At 45.5% G+C, this 2,108-nt stretch overlaps 1 protein-coding gene across 1 annotated transcript; it reads left to right on the top strand.

The window, feature by feature from the left end:
- Positions 1–888: 888 nt before the first annotated feature.
- Positions 889–1,866, top strand: MAS1 (MAS1 proto-oncogene, G protein-coupled receptor). Its single transcript, XM_027079266.1, has one exon. The coding sequence runs from the start codon at positions 889–891 to the stop codon at positions 1,864–1,866; it is 978 nt and encodes a 325-aa protein (XP_026935067.1).
- Positions 1,867–2,108: the final 242 nt, after the last annotated feature.

Genomic DNA, 2,108 nt, shown 5'->3' with positions numbered 1-2,108 from the left:
AAGTGTGAGGGAAAGTGGCTGATAATCTTCGCTTTGCAGTCTCAAATATTTAGCATTTTTATTGGTTTTGGGTTAGTGCTTTGTTTATTATCTGTCAATAGTGTTTTGCCGCATGGTCTGGCCTATGGAGCACGAGGATATGAATACACCTTGTTGAAAAGCACCATCTGTTCCCCAGCGATGGTTTGCAGGGCATACCTGGTCTGAGTAGGTGCACAGCTTCGTCACAGATATTGAGACCACATGAAACACATACCTTCTAATTGTTCACATTTTGAAAATATTGGTACCCTACTGAACATACTTTTTCCATATTGAATATTGGTCGCCTATTGAACCACATAAAACACGTACCTTCTAATTGTTCACACTTTTTGCAAGTATTGGTACCCTCTCAGTCACCCATCACTTACGGTACTTTATGCATTAAAAAGCGACAACAACAGCATTGCCCAAAGATGTATTTTGTCATTGCATTTTAATGTGATGAACCTGGTCTCTCAGGCCAGGAAATGAAGGCACAGAAGATGAGATGGTTTTCGAAACACCGTTCAGAAAGCTCGGGCCAGACCAGATACGGACACCAGGAATTTGACCCTCTTGCTTTGGCGGATCCCCTTTGGTGTTGAACCACAAGCAAGTAGTAATACAGAAACAAAGGCTATTGGGGGGATCCAAAAAGATTATTCAATCAGTTCCCTCTCAGTAAAATGTGTCATTTTATCTTCGTTGGAAAGAGAATTGTACAGTCTAGTAAACACTTTTTGTATAACTTGAAGGTTATAATCCATAGCTGAAGTCTCCCTTTTACTGCAATTCATCAACCTTGATTTTTTCTTAAACTTATTTACAGAAAAATACCTGAAGAGCCCAGGCTGAGGTCCCCTCATGGATGAGGCAAACAGGACATCATTTGTTGCTGAGGAGTCCTCGAATGCCTCAACCAGAGGGAACACCTCAGTAGCAGAGCCGCGTCGGGAAATTCCCATCGTGCACTGGGTGATCATGAGCATTTCCCCACTGGGCTTTGTTGAGAATGGAATTCTCCTCTGGTTCCTCTGCTTCCGGATGAGAAGAAACCCCTTCACCGTCTACATCACCCACTTGTCTATTGCAGACATCTCGTTACTCTTTTGCATTTTTATTCTGTCTGTCGACTATGCTTTAGATTACGAGCTCTCTTCCGGCTATTACTACACAATCGTCACATTGTCGGTGACCTTTCTCTTTGGCTACAACACGGGTCTGTATCTGCTGACAGCCATCAGTGTGGAGAGGTGCCTGTCCGTCCTGTACCCCATCTGGTACCGCTGCCATCGCCCCAAGCACCAGTCAGCATTCGTCTGTGCCCTCCTATGGGCACTTTCCTGCTTAGTGACCACCATGGAATACGTCATGTGCATTGACGGTGAAGGACAGACTCAATCCCGAAGTGACTGCAGGGCGGTGATCGTCTTCATAGTCGTTCTGAGCTTCCTGGTCTCCACTCCACTCATGGTGGTGTCCAGCACCATCTTGGTAGTAAAGATTCGGAAGAATACATGGGCATCCCACTCCTCGAAGCTGTACCTTGTCATCACGGTCTCCATCATCATATTCTTCATCTTTGCCATGCCCATGAGGCTCCTCTACCTGCTCTATTATGAGTATTGGTCGACGTTCAGGAACTTGCACCACATTTCTCTTCTCTTCTCTACAATCAATAGCAGCGCCAACCCTTTTATTTACTTCTTCGTGGGCAGCAGCAGGAAGAAGCGGTTCAAGGAGTCCTTAAAAGTGGTTCTGACCAGGGCTCTCAAAGATGAGATGCAACCCAGGCGCCCGGAAGACCACACCACCACCACCGAAACTGAGACTGTCGTCTGACAGGTGGAGGAAATTGTGGACAAAAACAGTGGGATGCAGACGACCTATAGTTTGTGCTTGGGATGCAACTGAATATCTCCTAAATACGGTATAGGACACCTCACCCCATATGCATGAGATGCTAATTAATGCTGAGACTGTACTCTTGCGTTGTACCTTCTGGAAGTGCCCAAATACATGTTGCAACTCTATCCTTTCTGTAGCTTTCAAAAATCTCCTTCTGTTCCTCTTCAGCTCTCCTG

Source organism: Aethalodelphis obliquidens, unplaced genomic scaffold (assembly GCF_003676395.1).
Source record: "Aethalodelphis obliquidens isolate GAN/ISIS:26980383/991018 unplaced genomic scaffold, ASM367639v1 scaffold3, whole genome shotgun sequence".
Lineage (NCBI taxonomy): Eukaryota > Metazoa > Chordata > Mammalia > Artiodactyla > Delphinidae > Aethalodelphis > Aethalodelphis obliquidens.
Note: the sequence above shows the minus strand (reverse complement) of the source record. Positions and strands in the feature narration are given on the sequence as shown.